Source organism: Pelodiscus sinensis, chromosome 29 (genome assembly GCF_049634645.1).
Source record: "Pelodiscus sinensis isolate JC-2024 chromosome 29, ASM4963464v1, whole genome shotgun sequence".
NCBI lineage: Eukaryota > Metazoa > Chordata > Testudines > Trionychidae > Pelodiscus > Pelodiscus sinensis.
Genome location: NC_134739.1, coordinates 183,472 through 207,444, shown reverse-complemented (window position 1 = coordinate 207,444; position 23,973 = coordinate 183,472). Strand labels below are relative to the sequence as shown.

Below are 23,973 nucleotides of genomic sequence, written 5' to 3'. Positions count from 1 at the left end.
GCACGTGGCCCCAGCCACGGGGATCAGCGACCGGCGGGAGCCAGGCCGGCCGGGGAGGGCTCTGCGGCTCTGCACGGGGCTCTCGCCCAGGCCTGCCTGGTGGGTCTGTCCCACTGCTCAGGGTCTGGCTGCCATGTTTGGGGCTGGGAAGGAATTGAACCCCGGTCAGATTGGCGGAGGGAGGTGACTCTGCACGCTGGCCCCGCCTCCAGCCCCAGCCCCGCAGCTCCCATTGGCCGGGAGTGCAGCCACTGGGAGCGGCGCTTGCGGGTGTGGGCAGCGTGCAGCGCGACCCCCCCCGGGGACACAGGGACATGCTGGAAGCTTCCGGGCGCGGCGCAGGGCCAGGGCAGGCAGGGACCCTGCGGCTCCAACACCCAGGGGCTGCCTGAGGTAATTGCCGCCCGGCCAGAGCCTGCTCCCTGCACCCCCGGTCCCAGCCTGGTGAAAGTGAGGGAGGGGGTGGGGCCTCTGGAAGGGGGCGGGGCAGGGTCTCTGGGAAGGGGCGGGGCCTCAGGGAAGGGGCGGGGCAGGAGCGTGTGCATTGCCGCCGCTGGGTCCTCGCAGAGCTCACGGGAGGCCAGCTCAGCTCAGCTCCCGGCGCACCATGTCCCTGTCGGCCAGGCACAGGGCGCCGCCGGCTGGCAGTGGGGGAGCCCAGGCCCTGGGCCGCCCGGAGAGCCCCCAACTCCCACCCCCGGGGCCAGGAAGAGCCCACAAGAGACGGGAAGGGGACAAGTGGCCAGAACGTCTCTGGCCCCCTCCCAAATTCGTCCTGACTAAGCCCAGCCCCAGTGTGAGCTGGAAGGGCCTGGTGGCGGGAGCCCCGCCAAGGACCCTCCTTCCGGCGCCTCGGGCACTCGGCGTCCTTGGCTGGTGGCCTGCCGCCTCCCATGCAGCTTTGGTCCTTGTGCTGAGCTGGCACCGAGGGCGCCCAGCGTGCGGCCACCACAATTACCTGCTCTCAGGCCCGGGCACCGCAGGGCCTGCCCCCAGCCCTGCTCCGCCCGCCAGCGCTCCTCCCGGCCTGGGAACAGGGCCCCGGAGCCCTGAGCGCCGCCCGGCTCGCCCTGCTGGGCCCGGCAGCATCCCGGGGAGAACCGGGAGCAGCCGCACGTCTCCGCAGCGTTCCCAGAGCCGCTGGGCTGGCAGCCAAGCCCAGAGCTCCCAGCGACACGGAGCGGGAGTCTCGTAATTAGCTTCTGGCGCGGCTTGGACACTTCAAAGACTCTTTCTAGTCAAGACAAAGCCAAGTTCTGTGCTCCGGTCGCTTTGGCGGGGAGCCGCCGGGACGGCCGCGCAGAGCTGGCACTGGGCAGGGCGGGGGGCAGGCAGGAGCAGGGCCCATCTCACTGGCGCTGGCGTCGCCCCCTGGAAGCAAACACATCCCGAGGACAATCCACACACACTCAGTTTGCACACACGTGCACAGCGTGCACACCCTTTGTACACACTCACACACCCACACACAGCCCTCACATCCCGGACATATGCTCACCCTTCCCATCCCCCTACAAAACCACATCCACCCCTCGCACAGCCACGTGTACCCCCTGCACACACGTCCCTCGCACACTTCTTACCCCGGGGAGCCCTGCTGACGTGCCCTTTGTACATCCGTCCCTTGCACACTCCTTTCCCCGGGGAGCCCTGCTGACGTGCCCTTTGTACACCCGTCCCTCGCACACTCCTTTCCCCGGGGAGCCCTGCTGACGTGCCCTTTGTACACCCGTCCCTTGCACACTCCTTTGCCCGGGGAGCCCTGCTGACGTGCCCTTTGTACATCCGTCCCTTGCACACTCCTTTGCCCGGGGAGCCCTGCTGACGTGCCCTTTGTACACCCGTCCCTTGCACACTCCTTTGCCCGGGGAGCCCTGCTGACGTGCCCTTTGTACACCCGTTCCTTGCACACTCCTTTCCCCACGGAGCCCTGCTGACGTGCCCTTTGTACACCCGTCCCTTGCACACTCCTTTGCCCGGGGAGCCCTGCTGACGTGCCCTTTGTACACCCGTTCCTTGCACACTCCTTTCCCCACGGAGCCCTGCTGACGTGCCCTTTGTACACCCGTCCCTTGCACACTCCTTTGCCCGGGGAGCCCTGCTGACGTGCCCTTTGTACACCCGTCCCTTGCACACTCCTTTGCCCGGGGAGCCCTGCTGACGTGCCCTTTGTACACCCGTTCCTTGCACACTCCTTTCCCCACGGAGCCCTGCTGACGTGCCCTTTGTACACCCGTCCCTTGCACACTCCTTTGCCCGGGGAGCCCTGCTGACATGCCCTTTGTACACCCGTCCCTTGCACACTTCTTTTCCCGGGGAGCCCTGCTGACGTGCCCTTTGTACACCTGTCCCTTGCACACTCCTTTCTCCGCGGAGCCCTGCTGACGTGCCCTTTGCACACACATCCCTTGCACCCTCCTTTGCCCGGGGAGCCCTGCTGACGTGCCCTTTAAACACCCGTCCCATGCACACTCCTTTCACAGGGGAGCCCTACTGACATGCCCTTTGTACACCCGTCCCTTGCACCCTCCTTTGCCCGGGGAGCCCTGCTGACGTGCCCTTGCACACACATCCCTTGTACGTTCCTTTGCCCGGGGAGCGCTGCTGTGTCCCGGGGCCTGGCTGCGGTGCCTGGCACGCCCTGTGCTTACAGGAAAGGCTGCGGTCACTCCTGCCAGTCTCTGGGATGCTGGGAAGGGGCACGGGCAGGCCAGGCTGTCCCCTGCCGCAGCCGCCTGCCAGGAACACGCAGCCACGAAATGAGTTCATGGGAAGCTGGTGCCCGCCCACCAGAGGGGCCGGGGCTCCGGGAGCAGGGGCAGGGGCAGGTCCTTCCGCGTTTGTTCTCCTGGCCCAAAGCAATAGCCGAGGCGTTCTGCCTGCTCTGCCGTCCTTTGTTCCCCTGCCAGGGGCCTGGGCAGTTGGCCTGGTACACGGCGGGCTCTAGGACCTGGCTCACAACGCCACCTCCGCCCGCCCCCGGGCTGGTCCTCTATAAACCCGGCTGCACAGGGAGAGTTCCCAGGCTGGCCCCGGCTCAGGCACAGCCGGGAGGATGAGCCTGAGGATGGAGAGCCAGCGCCTGTCCTCCTACCGGCGCCGCTTCGGCCCGCAGGCTGCTGCCGGCCACCAGCCCCTCCGGGCCTCGCCCCTCATGTGGCTCCTCTCCCCCAGCCCCAGCCCCCGAGTCTCCATGACCAAGAGGAGGAGCTCGAGCCTGAGCATCCAGGCCAGCTCCAGGGTCCCCCCGGGCAAGGCAGACTTCTCCCTGGCCGAGGCGCTCAACTCCGAGTTCAAGGAGACGCGCACCAACGAGAAGGTGGAGATGATGGAGCTGAACGATCGCTTCGCCAGCTACATCGAGAAGGTGCGCTTCCTGGAGCAGCAGAACAAGGTGCTGGCGGCGGAGCTCAACCAGATCCGGGACAAGGAGCCCACCAAGCTGGCCGACATCTACCAGGAGGAGCTGAGGGAGCTGCGCCGGCAGGTGGACCAGCTGTCCAATGCCAAGACCCGGCTGGAGATTGAGCGGGACAACCTGCTGGAGGACACCAACGGCCTCCGGCAGAAGTAAGGAGCCGCCTGGACGGGCCGACGGCTCTGCAGCCGGAGCGGGCGCGGGGAACGGCCCGGTGGTAACCAGGCTTCGCCGCGAGGGCAGCGACTAACGCGGAGTAGCTGCAGTTCTGGGGGGACCCTGGGTGTGGGCATGAAGGCAGGGGGAGCAGGGACTGGATTAGCGGGAAGGCGGGGGTGCAGGGGCCAGGCGTTAAGAGGAAGGGGGGTGCAGGGGCCGGGCGTTAAGAGGAAGGGGGGTGCAGGGGCCCAGTTAGCGGGGAGGCGGGGGTGCAGGGGCCAGGCGTTAAGAGGAAGGGGGGTGCAGGGGCCGGGCGTTAAGAGGAAGGGGGGTGCAGGGGCCGGGCGTTAAGAGGAAGGGGGGTGCAGGGGCCCAGTTAGCGGGGAGGCGGGGGTGCAGGGGCCAGGCGTTAAGAGGAAGGGGGGTGCAGGGGCCGGGCGTTAAGAGGAAGGGGGGTGCAGGGGCCCAGTTAGCGGGGAGGCGGGGGTGCAGGGGCCGGGCGTTAAGAGGAAGGGGGGTGCAGGGGCCGGGCGTTAAGAGGAAGGGGGGTGCAGGGGCCCAGTTAGTGGGGAGGCGGGGGTGCAGGGGCCGGGCGTTAAGAGGAAGGGGGGGTGCAGGGCTGTTTTAGCGGGGAGACAGGGTGCAGGGACCGGTGGTTATTATGCCAGCTGGAGCCCACCTCTGCCATTCACCTGCTGGCCAGTCACGTCCCCGCTCTGCGCCCAGCTGCCCCGGCGGGTGGCTTTGGACGGGCTCTGCGGGTGGGGAGAGCTCAGTGGAGCCAACTCCGCCCCGGTAACCGACCGGCCCACTGGTGAGAGATTACGCTGCCCACACCCGCACGGCCCCGTGTGCCCGCACCAGATGGGCCTGTACACGTTGCCTGGCACACGTCTGTGCCTGCACTAGCAGCTGGATTGCAGGGCGGCAGCTGGCCCAGGCCTCAGGGGGGCACGAGCGTGGCAGCCCCGGGCCTGCGTAGCCTGGCTCACACTCCGACCTCTCGTGCGCCGGTGGTGAGAGACGTGCACCGTTCCTGGCACAACCCACACGGGTCGAGACACCAGAAACGACCTTAACCTGGGAGCCAGATGGCAGAATGTGGGAGGGTGGCCGAAGAGGTGACGGTTCGCCAGCCTCAGACAGAGGTTTGCTTGTGGGGGTTGCTGGCTCTTTCTAGAGGCAGTGTTGTCTAATGGTTAGTGCAATGGAGGGGAGTTTGACTTTCAGGATCCCAGTTGCCGTGCTGGGAGGGGAGAGTGCTCTGACAGCACATGGAAAATCATGACTCCTGAGTTCTGCTTGGAGAGAGGACGGGGTCTAGGTGCAGGCAGCAGGGGCTTGGAGTCGTAACTGCTGGGTCCTCACCACTCACTGTGGGCAAGAGCTGGGCTGGGCAGTAACTCTCGACGGGGCCACGCCAAGATTTTGGTGAGGGATCAAGAGCCGCGCTTGTCTACGGATGGGGTGCGGGATCGGGGTGGAGGCTGGGTGCAGAAGGGAGCTTAGGGTTCAGCCTGGGACAGGGGATTGGGGTGCAGGGTCTGGGAGGAGCTCTGGCCACAGGAGAGGATTCTGGCCTGGGGGAGGGGTGCGAGAGGGGGTTCAGGGTCTGGGAGGGAGTTGGGGTGTGGGAGGGGGTGCGGTGCCAGAGGCAGGCTCTGGTGGGGGGACACTTACTTAAGCAGCCCCTGACCGCTCTGTGCCAAGTGGCTCTCTGTGCGGGGGGGGCTTCACACAGTGCCTCTGCCCCCAGCAAAATCTCTCAGCTCCACTGGCCGATGGAGGGTGAGCGATTTGCTGCGGGCAGGGATCGCACGAAGCCTCCCCCACCACAGCACAGAAGCCACAGGGAGCAGCCAGTCACTTTGAGCAGCGCTGCTACCTGCCCGGGGGGGGGGGGGGGGCGATTACAAGGGCTGTCGGCCTGGATCCAGCCATGGGCTTTATCTTGCCCACCCTCGGGCAAGAGGCTATTTGCTGCGCTGGAGGGGTAATTGCAGAGTCCTAGCGCTGCAGGGAGCTACAGACACGCTCGTTTTCGTTGCACTGGGGAAGGGCTCACGATTGTTGCTGCTGGCGAGACCTCGGTGGGAGGTGCCCCGTGCAGTTCTGTTCGTCAGAGAGCTCTGATTGGTCGAAGCGGAGCTGTCCGGGGAGGGACGGTGGGGACGCATCGCTGGGTTCGGGCGCAGTAGTTTGGGAATGGCCGAAACAGCCCATTGCTGCATTTCCACTTTGGCGGGGAGCGCCTGGTGCTCTCCAGGTTCCACAACAGCTTCTGTAACAGGTTAAGACATAAAAAGGACAGAACTGAAACAAACCGGACCAAGCGCCCTCGGCACGTGTCACGTTACTGGGGCGAGAGACATTTTTGCCCTTTCTTGCCCCGATCCAGGATGAGAAACAAGGTGGGTCTGTTCCGACCTCTCCCAGGCGGGGCACCCAGCACCCCCACCCGGCGCTCACCGTCAGGGGCGCACGAGCCTTGGTGGGACTCTGGCAAACACCCGCAACGGGGGCCAGATTCCTGTTCGGCTTATGGTGAGTTCAGCCCTTGAGCCAATCAGGCCTCCGCTGTGTTTGCTGAGCCCTTGAAAACCTGGCTCAGGGCCCGTTGAAAACCCTGGCCCTGGTGTCTCTGGAGCTCCGGTGAGGTGGAGGGTCCGTCCTTCCTCAGGCTACCTCTGGTCTCTTGCGCCCGTGAGCTGTCTGGGCTGGGCCGTCTCTCCCTCTCTGTCCCGGCAGCCTGGGGCTCGCTGGGCCTACGTGTGACAGCACGCACTAGTGACACCCTGCGCTGCGGACAAAGCCAGCAGGTCACAAGCCGAGGTGTGAAGGGCGACATCCCTGGCGAGTCAGCCCCCCTCGCACGCACACCAGACACACACACACGCCCAGCTCTCACCCAACAGCCCCGCACAGACAGCAAGATTTTTGTCCCGCGGCTGGTCAGATTTCCTGCCCAGCCGGCTGAGACACGTCCAGAAAAGGAGCACGGAGCCGCGGGGGTGCCCCAGAGACAGCTCACATCCAGCGGAGCACGACACGGGGGGGGGGGGGGGGCGATCATTTTTGACTGGGGGCAACTTCAGAAATTTTTGAAGTGGCTCCAGGCCACCCCAGAAGGGGCGGAGCCTCAGGTGGAAGGGGTGGGGCCATGATACTTTCTGATTGGTCCGTGGGTGGGGGAGCATGAAAAGTCTTTGCCCCCAGTCCCCCAGAGAGAACAGCTGGCGGTTCCCTCAGGCACCTGCCCCCTTTGCCTGTCTGCAGGATCCCCACAAACCCCAGCACATCCCGCGTCGCGCACGCCCCGTGGTGGGCAGCACCAACCACAACCCCTGGCCTGCCTGAGCTAGGGAGGGCGAGACGGGCAAGAGAGACCACTGGCCCCCACTTACACAGCGAATCAAGGGCCCGGGGTTCAGCCCCTGCAGAATGCCGTGTCACAGAGGAGGTCGGGGTCGGGGTCTGTGCGAAGGGGACGGTGTGTGTGTGTGTGTGTGTGTGTGTGTGTGTGTGAGACAGGAGGGTTGCATTGGGCGTGCGACAGAGGAGGGTTGGGATGTGTGTGCAACAGCAGGGTTAGGAGTGTGTGCGACAGGAAGGTTGGGGTGTGTGACAGAGGAAGGCTGGGCGTGCGACAGAGGAGGGTTGGGATGTGTGTGCAACAGCAGGGTTAGGTGTGTGTGTGACCGAGGAAGGTTGGGTGTGTGACAGAGGAGGGTCAGGTGTGTGTGAGACAGAGAAGGTTGGGGTGTGTGGCAGAGGAAGGTTGGGTGTGTGACAGAGGAGGGTCAAGTGTGTGTGAGACAGAGAAGGTTGGGCGGGTGTGTGACAGGCAGGTCCATGGGTGTGTGCAACAGGCAAGTCAGGGTGTGTGTGCGACAGGCGGTTCGGGGCGGGTTTCCATCAGTGAAAGGGGCCATAGGGGCTCCGGACGCTCCCTGGTTGTTTTGCTCTTGAGGGTTGGTTTTTGGGGTTGCCCGGCGCAGCCGCCAGGGGACAGAACTCCGCCAACGGCCTGTTTGCTCCTGTTCCAGGCTACAGGACGAGATTAACCTGCGGCTGGAAGCCGAGAACAACTTGTCTGCCTACAGACAGGTGAGCGAGGCTGCCTGCGCCCAGCCAGGCCCGGCCTGGGGAGCTGGCAGATGGCGCGGGACAGGGTGGGACTCGGGTAGACGGGAGGCCCGGTGTGGGGGACTCCTGCTGAGATCCCCACTCCTGAGGCGCCCGGCTTGTCAGGGGAGAGAAATGGGGGGCTGAGTGCCAGGGCTCCAGAAAGGGTGTGTGAGACACCAGCGAGCCCTGGCCAGCGACGGGGGGAGGCGAACCCCCAAGGCCCCGCCAGTCTGACCTGGGAGGAAATTCCTGCCCGGGGAGGCCCCGTTGGCACCCGACATTTCCCTGTCCGAGTCGGGGAGGAGGCCGTGCCCTGCCCGCTGCCTCAGTGCGCAGGCTGAGAGCCGATGTCCGGCTAGCGGGGGGCGTGCCCCTGCCCCTCACGGGAAGCGGGTGCCAGCTGCACTGGCCATAGTGGGGCACTGCTGTCCCCCCTTCCCAAGTCCTGGGGCACTGGGCTGGGAGGAGACTGGAGGGCCAGGCACAGGGCCAGCGCCAGTTGGACCAAGGACCAGCCAGTGCCACCTCGGAGCCATGGCCTGTCCCGGCTCCGGCTGTGGCCTCTCCTGACATGCGGGGGGGCCAGGGGGCAGTGGGAACCCTTCCTGACCACAGCAGGAGCTCAAGCTCTGGAGCATGGGACTCTAGGAACATGCAACAAACCAGGGGGAGGGAGGACTTGCTGAGCCCTGCCCCCCCCATCTTGTCACACAATGTCATGAGTGTGCCCAGCTCCCTACAGCCTAAGTCGATTGTTGGCCCCCAACACCCAGCGGAAGGTTGTTCCAGGCTGGGTGAAGGGTGCTTGGTGCTGTTGTGGTACAACCCCACCTACCTCCCGCAGTCTGTCCACACGGGATCCAGCAGGGGGCGGTCCAGTCAGCCACTGCCCAGGGCGGCTGGCGCCTGTGGGCGTGAGGGGCGGGGAGGGCAGGTGGCGTGTTCGGGGTGTCAGTCTGCAGTGAGCCCACAGGCACGGCGGGGGGGGGCAGGGTACCAGGTGCAAAAGAGATTGGAAACCACAACTTCATGGTCTTTCCAATCTGGGGTGGGGGGCTCCTGTGGTCCTGGACGTGGCCTTGCACAATGGGCCGACAGGGCGCAGCCTCACACAGTCCAAATCCCACAGACACAACCCCACAAACCCCTACTCCCCTCACACACACAACCTCACAAACCCCTACTCCCCTCACACACACAACCCCACAAACCACTAATCCCCTCACACACACAACCCCACAAACCCCTACTCCCCTCACACACATACACACAACCCCACAAACCCCTACTCCCCTCACACAACCCCACAAACCCCTACTCCCCTCACACACACAACCCCACAAACCCCTACTCCTCTCACACAACCCCACAAACCCCTACTCCCCTCACACACACAACCTCACAAATCCTTAATCCCCTCATACACACACACACAAGTTCATAAACATCTGAACTCTTCACACACACACAATCGTACATACCCCTAATCCCCTCACACACACAACCCCACAAGCCCCTACTCCCCTCACACACACACAAAGCCTCACAATTCCCTGTCTCCTCACACACACATACAACCTCACAAATCCCTAATCCCCTCACACATGCACAAAACCTCACAAACTCCTACTCCCCCTCATACACACACACAACCTCACAAACTCCTAATTCCCTCTCACACTCAAAACCTCACAAACCCTTACTCCCCTCACACACACATACAATCACACAAACCCCTAATCCTCTCACATACATCCAACCTCACAAACCCCTAATCCCCTCACACACACTACACAAATCCCTAATCCTCTCACACATGCACAACCCCACAAACTCCTAATGCACTCACACACGCAATGTCACAAACCCCTAATCTTCCTACACACACAACCTCACAAACCCGTACTCACCTCACACAAACACACAAAGTCTCACAAACTCCTACTCCCCTCACACATACACAAAATCTCACAAACCCCTAGGCTACGTCTACACTGGCCCCTTCTTCGGAAGGGGCATGCTAATTTTGAAAGTGGGAATAGGGAAATCCGCGGGGGATTTAAATATCCCCCGCGGGATTTAAATAAACATGGCCGCCGCTTTTTTTCCGGCTTGGGGAAAAGCCGGAAAAAAGCGTCTAGACTGGCCCGATCCTCCGGAATAAAGCCCTATTCCGGAGGATCTCTTATTCTTACTTTGAAGTAGGAATAAGAGATCCTCCAGAATAGGGCTTTATTCCGGAGGATCGGGCCAGTCTAGACGCTTTTTTCCGGCTTTTCCCCAAGCCGGAAAAAAAGCGGCGGCCATGTTTATTTAAATCCCGCGGGGGATATTTAAATCCCCCGCGGATTTCCCTATTCCCACTTTCAAAATTAGCATGCCCCTTCCGAAGAAGGGACCAGTGTAGATGTAGCCCTACTGCTATCAAACACACATACAACTTCACAAATCCTTAGTCCCCTCACACACATACAGCCTCACAAACCCCTACTCCACATACACACACACACACACACACACACACACACACACACACACACACAAAACCTCACAAACTTCTACTCCCCTCATACACACACAACTTCACAAACCCCTAGTCCCCTCACATACATACAACCTCACAAACCTCTAATCCCCTCTCACACACACAACCTTACAAACCCCTACTCCCCTTACACACACACACACACACACAACCTCACAAATCCCTAATCCCACACACAAAACTTCACAAACCCCAACTCCCTCACACACAGAAATCCTCACAAACCCCTACTCCCCTCGCACACACACAGAACCTCACAAACCCTTACTCCACTCACATACACACAACTTTACAAACCCCTACTCCCCTCACACACATATACAAACTTCACAAACTCTTAGCCCCCCTCACATAATCACACAAACTCCTAATCCTCACACGCACACAACCTCACAAACCTCAACTCCCCTCACACACATACAACCTCATAAACCTCTAATCCCCTCATATACACAACCCCGCAAATCCCTAAACCTCTCACACACACAACCTCACAAACCCCTAATCCTCTCTCTCACACACAACCTCATAAATCCCCATTCCCCTCACACACACATAACCCCCCCCACAAATCGCCCTCATACCAATACAACTGCACACACCCGAAATCCCCCCCCACCAACTCACCCCACACATCCCAAGTCCCCCACAAGCCCCCCACACTCCTCTCCCAGAGACACAGCGTGTCACACTCGCCCCGACGCCCCACACACAGACACAGCCCCCCACTCCTAGACCCCTCCCAGGTGAGATAACATGGCCAGGAACTGTCAGGCCGGGCCAAGACACAGAGTCTGAAACAGCCGCCCAGTAACCGGCTGGGGCACCGTTCAGTGAGCTCTGCAAGAGCTGGGCACAGGGGGGCGTGGGCGGGTGACGGGGCTGCTGCTGCTGCAGTGAGAAAGGGCTGGAGGGGCCCCCTCGCCTGGAGGAACCTGCCCCTGAAACCCCTCATCCCTGGCCAGAGCCTCCCCTCTCTGCACCCCAACCCTGAGCCCCCTCCCACACCTCGAACCCCTCATCCCCAGCCCCACCCCAGAACCCCCCCAGGCACCCCAACCCCGAGCCCCCTCCCCCACCTCGAACCCCTCATCCCGAGCCTCACCCCAGAGCCCCTCCCGGCACCCCAACCCCGAGCCCCCTCCCACACCTCGAACCCCTCATCCCCAGCCCCACCCCAGAACCCCCCCAGGCACCCCAACCCCGAGCCCCCTCCCCCACCTCGAACCCCTCATCCTGAGCCTCACCCCAGAGCCCCTCCCGGCACCCCAACCCCGAGCCCCGTCCCACACCTCGAACCCCTCATCCCCAGCCCCACCCCAGAACCCCCCCAGGCACCCCAATCCCGAGCCCCCTCCCCCACCTCGAACCCCTCATCCCCAGTCTCACCCCAGAGCCCCCCCAGCACCCCAACCCCGAGTCCCCTCCCACACCTCAAACCCCTCATCCCCAGCCCCACCCCAGAGCCCCTCCCGGCACCCCAACCCCGAGCCCCGTCCCACACCTCGAACCCCTCATCACCAGCCTCATCCCAGAGCCCCCCCAGCACCCCAACCCCGAGTCCCCTCCCACACCTCAAACCCCTCATCCCCAGCCCCACCCCAGAGCCCCCCCCCGGCACCCCAACCCCGAGCCCCCTCCCACACTTTCAACCCCTCAGTCCCACCCCGCTACAGTCCCCTCTCAGGCCCTGGGCTCCGTGCGTGCTGGCTGGGGGCTGCGTGGTCCTGGCCCCAGGGGAGCGCTGCAGAGCACAGCAGGTGGCCCTGGGGCGACACAGTCGCAGGCCAGAGGCCCTGGCTGCCAGGGTGGCTTTGCCATGTTGCTGGCAGGGAAGATGCGAACGGGGGCCAAGAGCTGACTGAGCCGGCGATCAGGCCCCAGGGGGCGGCTCAGCCCACGGTTGTCCCATGAGAGTTGCTCAGCCCCTAAGCTATTGTGCACCCGAGCTCCCCAGGCCAGTGTGCACGGAGCTGCACGTGCAGAGTCCTGGCGGGAGCCGTGACCTCGCCTCCCCGGTTCTCGCCCAATGGCAGGATGTTGACAATGCTGCATTAGTGCGCTTGGACCTGGAGCGGAAAGTCGAGTCGCTGCAGGACGAGATCAACTTCCTGCAGAAAGTGCACGAGGAGGTACCATGTGACTGTGCTCCTGCCCCGAGGGTGCGGGGTGGGGCTCTGTCCTTGCTGGGCCGTGCTCTGAGCCCGGCCTAGCTACCTGGACAGGTAGAGCCTTGTGGTGGGAAAGGTGCCTCATTCACCCTTGGGGGGTCATCTCTCCCCCCGCCCGCCTTGTGCACCGTGGGTGGGCGCCTGCCACCTGGCCTGCTATTCCCACTAGCTGGCAGGAGAAATCTTTGGCCAGGTGATGTGTCGATTCTGTGAGGGGTGTCAGAGGGTCTGCGTCGGTATAATCTACCCCCCATAGGTCAGTCCCACCCCTTTTGTTGGCTGGCAGGGGCCCATCTTCCACGGCGTGGTACAGCCCGTCTCCCGCGTGTGGCACAGCCCCTGTCCTGTGGTGTGGCACAGCCCATCTCCCGTGGTGTGGCACAGCTCGTCTCCCGTGACGTGGCACAGCTCGTCTCCCGTGGCGTGGCACAGCCCCTCTCCCGTGGCGTGGCACAGGCTCTCTCCTCTGGCGTGGCACAGCCCCTCTCCCGTGGTGTGGCACAGCCCCTCTCTCCTGGCGTGGCACAGGCTGTCTCCTCACCTCCGCCCCACCTCGCTCGTGTCTTTGCAGGAGCTGCGAGAGCTGCAGGAGCAGCTGGCCACGCAGCAGGTCCACGTGGAGATGGATGTGTCGAAGCCGGACCTGACGGCTGCGCTGCGGGAGATCCGCATTCAGTATGAGTCCATGGCCTCCAACAACATGCACGAGACCGAGGAGTGGTACAGGTCCAAGGTACTGGGGCACTGGCAGCACTGGGCGCCCTCCATAGCCCTCAGACCGGGGCTGCCAGGGAAGCAGGCTGGGGGCCGCACACGCCTGGCTCTCACCCCAGCCACGGCGGGTCTGGACTGGGCTGTGCCGAGGTGCTGCCCCCTGGGCCGGCCAGGGGAGCTCGCAGGCCGACTGGAAGGGCTGGTTCTGAAGTGAACCCTGTGGTGAGTCCCCCGTGGGAACACTCACACTAGTGTGTGTCCTTGGCCAGCACCTTTCGCACGAGGGTCCCAAGGCTCCTCACGGATTGTGCCCCACCCTGGGGCCTGGGGTTGCTCTCCCCCTTCGGCCCACGGGGGAGGGGAGAAGCAGAAGTTAAGGCTCCGAAGGTCACTGGCCCAGAGCCGAGGCCCTGCCCAGCCATGAGCGCATCGGTCAATCAGCCGGCCCGCCAGGCGGGGCGTCCCTCGCCCCCGGGCCACGCGCTGACGGCTCCCCCCTCAGTTTGCAGACCTGACGGAGGCTGCAGCTCGGAACGTGGACGCCCTGCGCCTGGCCAAGCAGGAGGCCAACGAGTACCGGCGGCAGCTGCAGGCCCTCACCTGCGACCTGGAGTCCTTGCGGGGACTGGTAGGCCTGGCGCTGGGGCGGGGGCGGGGGCAGACAGTAGTGAGATGGGGCACCGGGCCCTTGGGTGCCCTCCATTAGCACAGGCCTCCCAGAGACGGTCACTCCCTCACCGAGCCCTGCCCTGGCTCCACGCTCCCCCGGCTCCAATGGACCGAGCGTCCAAACGGAAATAGGGCTCAGCCGACATACCTGTGGGGCACCCTGGGGAAGGGGATGGGGTCTGCTCCCGTGGGGCACCCTGGGCTGGCCGGGTCTGCTCCCGTGGGGCACCCTGGGGAAGGGGATGGGGTCTGCTCCCGTGGGGCACCCTGGGCTGGCTGGATCTGCTCCCATGGGGCACCCTGGGGAAGGGGATGGGGTCTGCTCCCGTGGGGCACCCTGGGCTGGCCGGGTCTGCTCCCATGGGGCACCCTGGGGAAGGGGATGGGGTCTGCTCCCGTGGGGCACCCTGGGCTGGCCGGGTCTGCTCCCGTGGGGCACCCTGGGCTGGCCGGGTCTGCTCCCGTGGGGCACCCTGGGGAAGGGGATGGGGTCTGCTCCCGTGGGGCACCCTGGGCTGGCTGGATCTGCTCCCATGGGGCACCCTGGGGAAGGGGATGGGGTCTGCTCCCGTGGGGCACCCTGGGCTGGCCGGGTCTGCTCCCATGGGGCACCCTGGGGAAGGGGATGGGGTCTGCTCCCGTGGGGCACCCTGGGCTGGCCGGGTCTGCTCCCGTGGGGCACCCTGGGGAAGGGGATGGGGTCTGCTCCCGTGGGGCACCCTGGGCTGGCCGGGTCTGCTCCCATGGGGCACCCTGGGGAAGGGGATGGGGTCTGCTCCCGTGGGGCACCCTGGGCTGGCCGGGTCTGCTCCCGTGGGGCACCCTGGGGAAGGGGATGGGGTCTGCTCCCGTGGGGCACCCTGGGCTGGCCGGGTCTGCTCCCATGGGGCACCCTGGGGAAGGGGATGGGGTCTGCTCCCGTGGGGCACCCTGGGCTGGCCGGGTCTGCTCCCGTGGGGCACCCTGGGGAAGGGGATGGGGTCTGCTCCCGTGGGGCACCCTGGGCTGGCTGGATCTGCTCCCCTGGGGAAAGCAGGAAGAGTAGCAGCTGCCGCGGCTGAGTGCTGTGGTTGGTGCGGGGGGACGGGCCACGCGGGCCCGTGGGGCAGTCCATGCTGTAGCCGTTCCGGAGCTCGGTGGCCCCTGCGAGGACCACGTGAGCCGGGGCTGCAGGGGCCACCTCACCCGCTGTGACCCGATCCCTGAGGGCAGGTCGAACGCAGGCGGGTCCCAGCCCCTCCCCTCTGCCCCGCGCAGAACGAATCCCTGGAGAGGCAGCTGCGGGAGCTGGAGGACCGTTACGTCTCGGAGACGGCCAGTTCCCAGGACACCATCGTCCGGCTGGAGGAGGACACCCGCAGCCTCAAGGAGGAGATGGCCCGGCACCTCCGGGAGTACCAGGACCTGCTGAACGTCAAGCTGGCCTTGGACATTGAGATCGCCACCTACCGCAAGCTGCTGGAGGGCGAGGAGAGCCGGTGAGGTCCGGGGGAGGCTGAGCACATCTGAGCTCACCGCCCCGCCAGGCACGGCTGCAGGGGTGGCCAGGTCTCGTGCTCGGCCCCAGGGAAGGGCCTGAACTGAACGGCCCGGGCCTTGCAGGGAAGCGCGGGCGGGATCCCAGCCTGGCAGCTGGGCCCTTCTCTCCGTGGGTGCTGCCAGCGAATGGCTTTCCTCGTCCCCCGCTGCCCCAGAGCTCTCGGAAGCCCTGGCCCGGCCCCGTGGGCCTCCCGACAGAGACCTCCCTCCCCCCGTGAGACGGAGGCGGCCTTGCCTGGGAGGTGCCTCGGCTGGCCGGTCTCACACTGCGCCTCCCTTTGCCTTGCTCCCGCAGGATCACCATCCCCGTGCAGACCTTCTCCAACCTGCAGATCCGAGGTCAGGACGCTGCGCCCCACGGGGGAGGGGTGGGAAGGGCGGGCGCGGGGTCCCCTTGCCACGGCGCTGCCCCCGCGCCCAGCTCTGCTCTCGTGGGGCAGAGGGGGCATGCGGGGCTGGGGTCCGGGACGGCCACTTGCAGCTAGAGGCCAGCCCAGCTCGTGCTTCGGAGCCGACGCCCATCACCGTGCAGTTGGCCAGATGCATTGTGGGATTTTCCCCATCTTCCTGAGGCAGCTGGGGGAGCACAGCTGGGTGGACAGGGAGCCAGGCCACCAGGCTCTACTGCCCCAACCTGACACGTGGCCTCGGGTGGCCCTCCCTTCTGCCAGCGCCTGGGGATCTCCTGTGCTCTGTAGTCACCGGTGCCATGGGGAGGCGGGGCCTGGGGCCCCACGGCTCTGGCCTGGTCAGCCCGGAAGATGCGGGGGGGGAAGCCTGCACATGGGCTCCCTGGGCCCAGCTAGGTGACATGGGGACCCGGTAACGGGAACCGGAGCCCTGGCCACGTCCCCGACACCACTGCTCAGTCAGCAGCCTGCTCCGTGGGGCAGGGGACCCTGCCATGGGGGATGGGGGAGCCCCAGGGGAGCTGGGGGGCAGGAGGAGATTCGGAACAGCGGGGCCTTGGCCAGGACGGTGTGCCTTTCCAAGCCGGAATCCAGGCACCCGGACCGGCAGCGACGCTCCCAGCGCAAAGCGCCAGCGCCCTCGCAGTTCCCAGCCCATGGCCTCCGCAGCCCATCGAACGGACGTCCCCGTCGGGGCAGCCCAGTGGGAGCAGGCAGGGGACAGGCCCCGGTAGCCCATGGGCTGTGTGAGTCCAGCAGGGCGCAGAGCCCTTTGCTAGCAGATCTCGGAGCCCCGTGGTTGGCTGGGCTGTTGGTGCGAGGGAGGCTGGTTTCGTGGCTCCCGTACCCTGTGCAGCTCTGGCCCCGTCTGCTTCGTGCTGCCTTGTCCCGCTTGGCTGGGCTTTCTCGGCGCCGAGACAGTGACGCGTTGGCTCTTCCCCGCAGAGACCAGCCTGGACACCAAGTCCGTGTCTGAGGCTCACCTAAAGAGGAGCATCGTGGTCAAAACTGTGGAGACCAGAGATGCAGAGGTAAGTGATGCCCTCCTCCCCCGCCCCCGCCCATCAGCCTTCCCCCCCTCCCTACCGGGGACCCCCTGGCCTTGCCATGCTGCATTCCCTGCTTCCAAGTACCAGGCCTGGGGTGATGGGCAGGTGCGCTGGCTGGACAGTGCTAGGGGGCGGGGAGGGGAGGGGGCTGTTCTGCCTGCAGAGTCAGAGACCCCCATGTGTCTGGCGGGGTGTCCCACGGGGCCGGGGTGGAGGCAAGCCAGGCCCTGGTGCTGTGCGGGAGAGCCGAGCAACACAAGCCACAGCCCGGCACGGCAGCTCCTTTGAAATCAGGGTGGGGTGTCCCAGCCGCGCGCTGCCAGGGGTGTCGTGACGCCCTCGTTTGACCAGGTCGACGCGGTCCCGTCTCGATCGGGTTGAAACGCTCTGGCACGGGAAAGGCATTTCCCTTGGCCGCGGGTCCGTGGGCTGCTGCGTGGCCGTCGCGCGGCGGTTCCCAGCCTTTTCGAGCACACGGAGACTTTGCGATCTACTATCGCTGCATGGCCCCGCCAAACGATCCCTTTTGCGAGCGCCCAGCGAAACCCTTCCCGCCGCTCGGAGGGCTTGGAACGGCTGGCGCGGGGCGACGCTTCCAAAAGAGAGAAACCGGTGAAAGAGACCGACCCGTTCATGAGCCGACTGGGCTCGGAGCTGCTCAGCTCCCATTGGCTGCTGTTCGCCCGCGCTGCTTCCTCAGCCCCTGTGCCCTCCGTCCCCTGCCCAGCCACGGAGCGAGGGGGCTCTCGTAGCCAACAGCAGCTCTGGAGCTGCCAGCTGCTCAAGGGCAGAACTTCGGGAGTGGGGCGGGGGCAGCAGCTGAGGGCCAGACTTGGCTTGCTTTGGATCCTGTTCCCTGGACGCTAAGGGAGCGAGGGGAAAGTGCTTGCATCCCATGCATGCCTCTCACACACCAGCCAGGCATGAGCGGGATGCAAGCACTTTCCCCTCGCTCCCTTAGTGCTGGGGAATGGGATCAAAAGCAAGCCACATCCCAGCATGCATAGCTGCTGCCTCCTCCCCCACGCCCGCGGTGGGAGGGGGGAAGAAAAGGAAAAGAAAAGTAAGGTGGGCCAGATCCTTACTTCTAGAAACTCTCCCCCCCTGCCATGCCCTCGCGGAGCCCCGGGGACCCCAGGCTGGAACCCGCGGTGTTAGAACACTGGCTGACTGGTCTGTCCCTGGTGCCACGCACGATAGTCTAATCTCAGTCTGACCAAAGTGAGCCGGAGCGACGTGTTTTCACCTCTAGCAGATCTGATGGTCCCAGAATTCCACGGGCTGTTTTTCAGTTTGTGTCGTGGGAAGTTCTGGCCCCTTGTTCTCACTCGGGGCTAATTATTTTCCGAAACTCAGAATTTCCAGCTGAACAGAAATGCCAGTTTCCAGCCAGTTCCACGGTGCGGTTACGGCATCGCATGGAGATCTCGGCTCCCGGCCCCCCGTGCCCCAGGCCGTGGCGCGCTGGGCAAGGCCGAGCCCTCCCCTCGCCCACCCTTTGTCCTGTCTGTAGGCTGCGGTAGTGCTGGTGCGGCCAGGCCAGCCCCAGGCTAGGAGCTGGGGGAGGGAGTATATTGTACTGGTCCAGCTGTTGGCGAGCCAAGCTGCTGAGCCACGCAGAGCTCGTCCAGCCTGGGCGCGGCCCTCGGAGCAGCCGGGGCCACTGCTAAGCAGGCGTCCGGCGTGTGGGGGGCGGCTGAACCGAAGCCGGCAATTCCAGGTGGATTACTGTGCATAAGGGTTGCAGTGGGCACCCGTGAGCAGCAGGCACCGTGGCGTGTTACCAACGGATGAGGCTGGAAACGTAAATTCCTGACACCCCGAAACCCACAGTCTCACCAGGCACTCTCTGCCTCGTGACAATCCCTGGCACCCCCCACGGCCTGCCCGTGTCACGCTGCCTGGGGCGGGCAGGCTGCCGAAGAGCAGGCCAGCTGGGGGTCTTGTGCGTCTGCTGAGACTCTGCCCCTCCGCGTCCGGCCAACAGAACGAGACTCGGTGTCTCCTTGGGGGGATTTTTCATCCTTCCCCCGGTGCCAAGCTGCTGCGTGAGTTCACGCGCAGGCCTCCCCTTCCCGGCGGGCGGGGAACCCCACAAACCCCAGGTCGAGCGCCGCGCCTCAATGCCCTCTCCTGCGACCCTGCAAACCCGCCCTGCAGCGCTGGAGCCTGGGCCCAGCGGGATCCGCGGGGTTCACGCCCGCAGTGACCCACAAGCTGCCCCTGACGTCCAAACAGGAACCCACCCTCCCAGCACTGACCCCATGTGACCCCTGGTGCCAGTGAGCCCCGGGCCTTGGTCTGCCAGCGTCCCAGCCACTTCAAACCCTTTCTGCAGAGCACCCTCGCCCACCCTCGCCCACCGCATCAGGGACACCCGCAGGCCGCTGGCCCCGCCCCGCCCCGCGAAGGGCTCCGTGCCGCTCGAACACGTTGCCTCTGCCCTGTCTCTCCTGGCATTTCACCCAGCCCGGGGCAGCAAGGGAGGGGGCGGGACGGTGCACAGCTCGGCACAGCCTCTGCGGGGCAGACACGGCTCGTGGGATGCCAGGCCCTGGGGGGCGGGGCCAGGGCCCTGGGGGCCGGGGCCAGGGCTCTGGGGGGTGGGGCGGGGTCAGGGCCCTGGGGGGGCGGGGTCAGGGCCCTGGGGGCGGGGCCAGGGCAATGGGGGCCGGGGCCAGGGCTCTGGGGGGTGGGGAGGGGTCAGGGCCCTGGGGGGCGGGGTCAGGGCCCTGGGGGGTGGGGCGAGCAGGGCCCTGGGGGGCGGGGTCAGGGCCCTGGGGGGCGGGGCCAGGGCCCTGGGGGGCGAGCAGGGCACGCTGAGCAGACGTGTGGAGGTGCCGGGGCAGAGCTGCCGGGGGCGGCCCGCGCGCTTGCTCTGGCCGCGAGGAGGGAGGGGCCCCGCAGGCGACGCGCGCCAGGCACCCCCGTAGCGACAGAGACGAGGCGGCTGGGGCGCCCCCGACCCCCACGTCCACACAGGGACAAATCCCGCAGGGAGTGGGGTTTGCTAGGGCAGGGGCGAGCAATCATTTTTAAAAGGGGGCCACGTCATTCATTTCTGGAGTGGCCCCAGGCCTCCCTTGAGGGGGCGGGGCCTCAGGCAGAAGAGGCGGGGCCAGGAGATGTCCCGCCCACAGATGCTGATTGGCCTGGGGTTGGGGGAGCGGCAGGGCTTTGCCCACCCCTGTGCTAGGGATTCGCTCCTGGGGTCGTAGAACCCCGGGGCGGGCAGAGCCCTCGGGAGCCAGCACGTCCGGCCCCCTGCCCAACTAGACAGACATCAACCGTCCAATCACACACAGCCAGACCCGCTTGCCCCGCCCCCTGCCCGCCCCTCATTCACCCCCCCCCCACTCGCTGTCCCCCACCCTCACATTCATCGGGCTGGGGCGGGGGTTGGGGTGTGGGGGGGGGTGCAGGCTCTGCGCTGGGGGTGGGGCCGAGGGGTTCGGAGCTGGGTGGGGGCTCTGGGTTGAGCCGGGAGAGTTCGGGGGCCTGGGGGGGGCTCAGAGCCAGCCTTAGCCGCTCTGTGCCACCGACCGGCCGTTGGGCCAGTGCTCCGGCCAGTGACAGTGACGGTCGCCTCCTCGCCCACAGGTGATCCAGGAATCGCCCCAGGAGCACCAGGGCTGAGGCGGGCGCCCAAGGGACGGCTGAGGCGCATGTAGCTGTAGATGTCGCGCTCGTAGATCCCGTGTGACACGGAGCCAGGAGGGCCCCGCCCGGAGCAGCGTGTGGCGCGTGCCGGGGTTAACGAGACTAACCGAGGAGCTAGTGTAACCAGCGCCCTTAGCACTGCTGCCCCCCTGCCCTCCCCACTACTCCTCCCCCCCCACGCTACTCCTCCCCCTCCCCCCTGCTGCGGCAGCCCCCGACCTGCCTCCCGCTGCTCCATCGCCTGCTGGGGTCCCAGGTCAGCGCTCACCCCGAGCCAGGGCTGGGCTAGGCCCCACGGTGCCACCCAGACACGGGCCCTGCCGGACGGGAGGGGGAGGCAAAGCTCCCCGAGGCCCAGCTCGTGCCCACACAGAGCCAAACCCACGGCCCGGGGACTTCCCCTGCCTCCAGCCCCAGGCCTCAGCCCCCCGCCTGTGGCCCAGCACCCAGGCCAGGCCAGAGGGCGAGTGCGCCCAGGGCTCATGCTGACTGTGCCCAGGGAGCCCCCATGGCATTGACGGGGGCAGGAGGGGGGATGCTGCAGAGACCTGCCGTCCATCAGCCCTGCCCCCCATCCCAGTGCCCCCAAGATGGGCTGGGCCCGAAGGAGCCGTGTCCTGCTCTCGGGCCCTGCCCTGGCCGGTACAGCACCACCTGGCCTGCGGTGGCTAGTGGGCGGGGGGCAGGGCTGGGCTGCCTGGGCCGGTGCCCCCTTGGGGCTGCGGGCTTGGGACGAACAGTCGTCTGGCCTGAGCGCCAGGCAGATTCAGCCGGAGGAGCTGGGGGCCGGCGGGACAGAGCCGTCCTGCAGCCTCACACTGCACCCAGGAACCCGCCTAAGGAGGGGGTGCGGCACAGGCGTGGCCCTGGCCCGGGCAGGCGCCTCTGCTGGCTCCCCGAGCCTCGGGGCAGTTCTCAGGAGGGGCACCGCCCGCCTCAGCAGCACCTGAATGGCTAAATGCCCCCCCCCCCCCCGTGACCCTCTCCTGCCCCCTTCCCCCACAGGCACCAGTCGCCAGCCTGGGAGGGGTGGAGGAGAGGCTGGCAGCCTGAGGAGACCTGGCTGTGTCGGCAGGAGCCCAGGGTGAGGGAGCCGTACCGGCCCCGTCTCTGGCAGGGGGGCAGCACCGTGCCCCGGGGGAGCCTGGCTCAGGCTGGCCCTGCCTGGGCTTGGGAGAGTGGCAGTCGGGCTCTGGAGCAGGGCGGGGTTGTGCCACGGCGGCGAGGGGGACGCAGGCGGGGCAGGCGGGGGGAGGCAGAGCAGGGCTGTTACTGTCAGGGGAGAGCCAGCAAGCGGCTGATCACAGCCAGCCAGGGCTTCTCCCCGCTTGGACGGTGCTAATGCAAGTGGAAATGGTGAGGGGAGGGGCGGGCAGGGCGAGGAGCGGGGGGGCCTGTCTGGGCGCCCACTGGCACGGTCTGGGGCAGGAGACGTTCAGCGACCGCCGCTGCGCTGGGGAGGAAGGAGGCTCCGCTCTCAGGGTGAGCGCTTGGGGGGCTGGGCCCTGCTGGCGCTGCAGCCCCCCTTGGGCCGTGACACGTGCCAGGGCTCTATAGGTGCCACCCTGCAGCTTCAGCAGCGGGGGAGGGAGGCAGCAGCAGGCCCAGAGCTGACACGGTCTGCGACCCAGCGAGCCGTCGGCTGGGCCTGCGGGCAAAGACCCTGCCAGGCATCACACCTGGGCAGCGCATCCTGCGAGGGCTACACTGCATTTCCAGCCAGGCCCCGGTGAGCCAGGCATCCCGCAGGGCGGGGCAAAGAGGGGTGGGGCACGGAAGGGCAGAGCAGGGAAGGATGGGGTGGGGCTGGGCAGGGCAAGATGGGGCAGAGCAGGACAGGGCAGGACGGGTCAGGGCAGCTGAAACTCATCATGAGCAGATCAGAATAACACTCCCCCCCCCTCCCCCGGTCTCAGCCTGCTGGACGGGGTCCCAGTCCCACCCCGGGGCTGCTGTATCCTGCTGCATCCCAGTCCAAGGAGCCCCGAGCCATGTTTCCCTGGGGCGCGGCTAGTTTAGAATATGGGTTCCCAAACTGGGGAGCGTGGCCCCGGGGGTGTATGAAGAAATTCCAGGGGGGGTGCGAGGCGACCCAGCCACGTACAGCCCCGTCAATCCTGCCCCAGGGGGGGCGTGAGGGTTTCCCAAAAATCAAAAAGGGGGCGTGATGCCGGAAAGTCTGGGAACCGCTGGTTTAGAAGCAAAGATCTGCTGGTCCCTCGAGCGTTTCGTGCCAGGCGAATCGAGTGCCACTCACCTGCCCTCCTCCAGCTGCGCTTCCCAGGGGCCTGAGTCCCGCTGCTCCCTGCAGCCAAGGGCACGTTGTCCTCTGCGGTGCAGCTGTGTCACCCAGCAAGGGCCCACCCAGACCCTGTGCCCTAACCACTAGACCCTACTCTCCCTGCAGAGTCCTCACGAGAGCTTCCCGAAGCGTTGAGGAGGCCGTGCTGGGCCCCCGCAGCCGCGCAGGGCCCTGTGTGACTCACAGCTGGGTGCCAGGCTGCTCAGCAGGGAGGAGAGATCCTGCGCGGCTCAGGATCTCAGCGGGGGCCCAGCACTGTCTTAGCAGGGGCCAGGCAGGGGTGGTACGCAAGGGGCATGCCAGGGAGGGGGGTGTTGAGGGTTGTGTGCCCTGCCCCCCACTCAGCACTCTCGTTAGTGAACGCCCTGCTACCCAATCCCAACGCTAATAGCCGCAGCGCGAGCACAGAAATAAAGCTAATGCAAGTACTGCCTGCTCGCGGGTGGATGGTCGTATCTGTGGGCTGCCCCGCGCCCGAGCTGGTCGTATCTGTGGGCTGCCCCGCGCCCGAGCTGGTCGTATCTGTGGGCTGCTCCGCGCCCGAGCTGGTCGTATCTGCGGGCTGCCCCGCGCCCGAGCTGGTCGTATCTGCGGGCTGCCCCGCGCCCGAGCTGGTCGTATCTGCGGGCTGCCCCGCGCCCGAGCTGGTCGTATCTGCGGGCTGCCCCGCGCCCGAGCTGGTCGTATCTGCGGGCTGCCCCGCGCCCGAGCTGGTCGTATCTGCGGGCTGCCCCGCGCCCGAGCTGGTCGTATCTGCGGGCTGCCCCGCGCCCGAGCTGGTCGTATCTGCGGGCTGCCCCGCGCCCGAGCTGGTCGTATCTGCGGGCTGCCCCGCGCCCGAGCTGGTCGTATCTGCGGGCTGCCCCGCGCCCGAGCTGGTCGTATCTGCGGGCTGCCCCGCGCCCGAGCTGGTCGTATCTGCGGGCTGCCCCGCGCCCGAGCTGGTCGTATCTGCGGGCTGCCCCGCGCCCGAGCTGGTCGTATCTGTGGGCTGCTCCGCGCCCGAGCTGGTCGTATCTGTGGGCTGCCCCGCGCCCGAGCTGGTCGTATCTGCGGGCTGCCCCGCGCCCGAGCTGGTCGTATCTGCGGGCTGCCCCGCGCCCGAGCTGGTCGTATCTGCGGGCTGCCCCGCGCCCGAGCTGGTCGTATCTGCGGGCTGCCCCGCGCCCGAGCTGGTCGTATCTGCGGGCTGCCCCGCGCCCGAGCTGG

At 66.2% G+C, this 23,973-nt stretch overlaps 1 protein-coding gene across 1 annotated transcript; it reads left to right on the top strand.

Annotated features, from left to right (window-relative positions):
• Window positions 1–3,003: 3,003 nt before the first annotated feature.
• Window positions 3,004–23,199, top strand: GFAP (glial fibrillary acidic protein). The gene is made up of 9 exons (XM_075911319.1): window positions 3,004–3,570; window positions 7,624–7,684; window positions 12,287–12,382; window positions 12,993–13,154; window positions 13,638–13,763; window positions 15,062–15,282; window positions 15,639–15,682; window positions 16,699–16,784; window positions 20,403–23,199. The coding sequence occupies exons 1-9, from the start codon at window positions 3,056–3,058 to the stop codon at window positions 20,436–20,438; spliced, it is 1,347 nt and encodes a 448-aa protein (XP_075767434.1). The 5' UTR covers window positions 3,004–3,055; the 3' UTR covers window positions 20,439–23,199.
• Window positions 23,200–23,973: the final 774 nt, after the last annotated feature.